Source organism: Brassica oleracea, chromosome C3 (genome assembly GCF_000695525.1).
Source record: "Brassica oleracea var. oleracea cultivar TO1000 chromosome C3, BOL, whole genome shotgun sequence".
In the NCBI taxonomy this organism is placed as follows: Eukaryota; Viridiplantae; Streptophyta; class Magnoliopsida; order Brassicales; family Brassicaceae; genus Brassica; species Brassica oleracea.
The window spans coordinates 35,439,941-35,441,471 of NC_027750.1; the positions used below are offsets into that span (position 1 = coordinate 35,439,941).

Here is a 1,531-nt window from a genome sequence, read left to right on the forward strand (position 1 = left end):
CGTTTTCTATTCCTTCCAACTGATTTTCTTGACTCTGGTGGTAGCACATTGACCACGACAACATCTTCTGGCATGGACCAAGCATCCTCAAGAACAACAATAGGATTGATGCTTTCATGATAAGCTTCTCGCCAAGCTTCTGTAGTGTAAAATAAATCAGTTAATGTGTGTGGCTGTCTGCCAACATGAAAACCAGCTATAATTGCGTGCCGACAAGGTATCTTCATCAGGTTGTACTTCCCACATGAGCAAGTACGTCTATCCAAATCAACTAAGCAGTCGATTTTATCACCTCTAACAAGCAATCGACCATCGCTGACAGGGTAAACTGCAAATCTTTTCCCTTTCTCGGTTCTCCTTTCAATCTTTTTCTCCACATCTATGGTAAGAGGATGATTATGCTTTGAAATCTTTTTCTTACGGTTATAAAACCACCGAGTCAGCATTTCCCTGATACTGTCCAACAAGGGAATGATTGGATACTCTCTCGGCGAACGCAAAGCAGAGTTGATGGATTCGGCAGGGTTTGTTGTCCTTATGTCATATCTATATCCAGAGAATTGACATCTTGCCCACTTTTGTACTTCAGCATCCCTTAGGTATTTTCCAATTGTCGGACTGATATTACACACATTAGGAAATATCTTTTCAAACTCAGCAACTCTATAAACCTTGGACGCCTTTGCAACCAACCCAACAAGTCCTTTCCCATGGTAATATGTTACCACATTATTCAACAAATGATGAATGCAAATACCATGTTTAGCTGTTGGATACACAGTCTCAAGCGACTTAGCAATGGCCTCATGTCTGTCTGAAATGAAATCCAAATGATGATCATCAGCAATGACAATATTTAGTTGTCTCATAAACCATTCCCAAGAATTTTCACTCTCTGAGTCGACTACTCCGAATGCAGGAGGATACAAATTAGAATTTCCGTCTACGACAGTTGCAACCAATAGAACTCCTTTGTATTTGTTCTTCAGAAAAGTGCCTTCAATCACAATAACCCTCCTTATGACTCTGTTAAATCCTCGTATCGATTGCCCAAATGCAATAAACAAGTACCGAAATCTCCCTTTGCTATCAATCTCATACAATGAATGTGTACCCAGATTAACCTCTCTCAGCATGTGCAAGTATTTCGGTATTTTTCCATAACTTCTCTCTGGTATACCTCTAACAGCATTAACCGTATATTCACGAGCATCCCATGCTAAAGATTTCGTGATCTCACAGCCATGATCCATAAGCATAATCTGTATTATATCATTGCATTTCGGCCCTTCCTTAACCCCTTCATACCTATGCATAATCAGACTGCCTATAGTTTTGGCCGAAGCAGTCCTACCCGGTTTGGTGCGCATGTACGTTCACCGACATACTTTTTGATAATGAAATATGCAGAATCCTTCAAATACTCTGCTCGAACACACCAATTGCATGCATTATCCTCACATCTAACATACCAAAGCTGTCTATCCGTTTTGATAACCTCGTAGTGAAAGTTATGCTTCATTGCACATAT

At 40.2% G+C, this 1,531-nt stretch overlaps 1 protein-coding gene across 1 annotated transcript; it reads right to left on the reverse strand.

The window, feature by feature from the left end:
* Positions 1 to 160: 160 nt before the first annotated feature.
* On the reverse strand, positions 161 to 1,370 carry LOC106330486. Its single transcript, XM_013768942.1, has 2 exons — positions 257 to 1,370; positions 161 to 177 (listed from the first exon to the last, which is right to left on the reverse strand). Exons 1-2 carry the CDS (start codon positions 1,368 to 1,370, stop codon positions 161 to 163), a joined length of 1,131 nt encoding a protein of 376 aa, XP_013624396.1.
* Positions 1,371 to 1,531: the final 161 nt, after the last annotated feature.

Coding starts and splice junctions, on each gene's coding strand:
- LOC106330486 (XM_013768942.1), bottom strand. CDS start 1,370: ATGCGCACCAAACCGGGTAGGACTGCTTCGGCCAAAACTATAGGCAGT.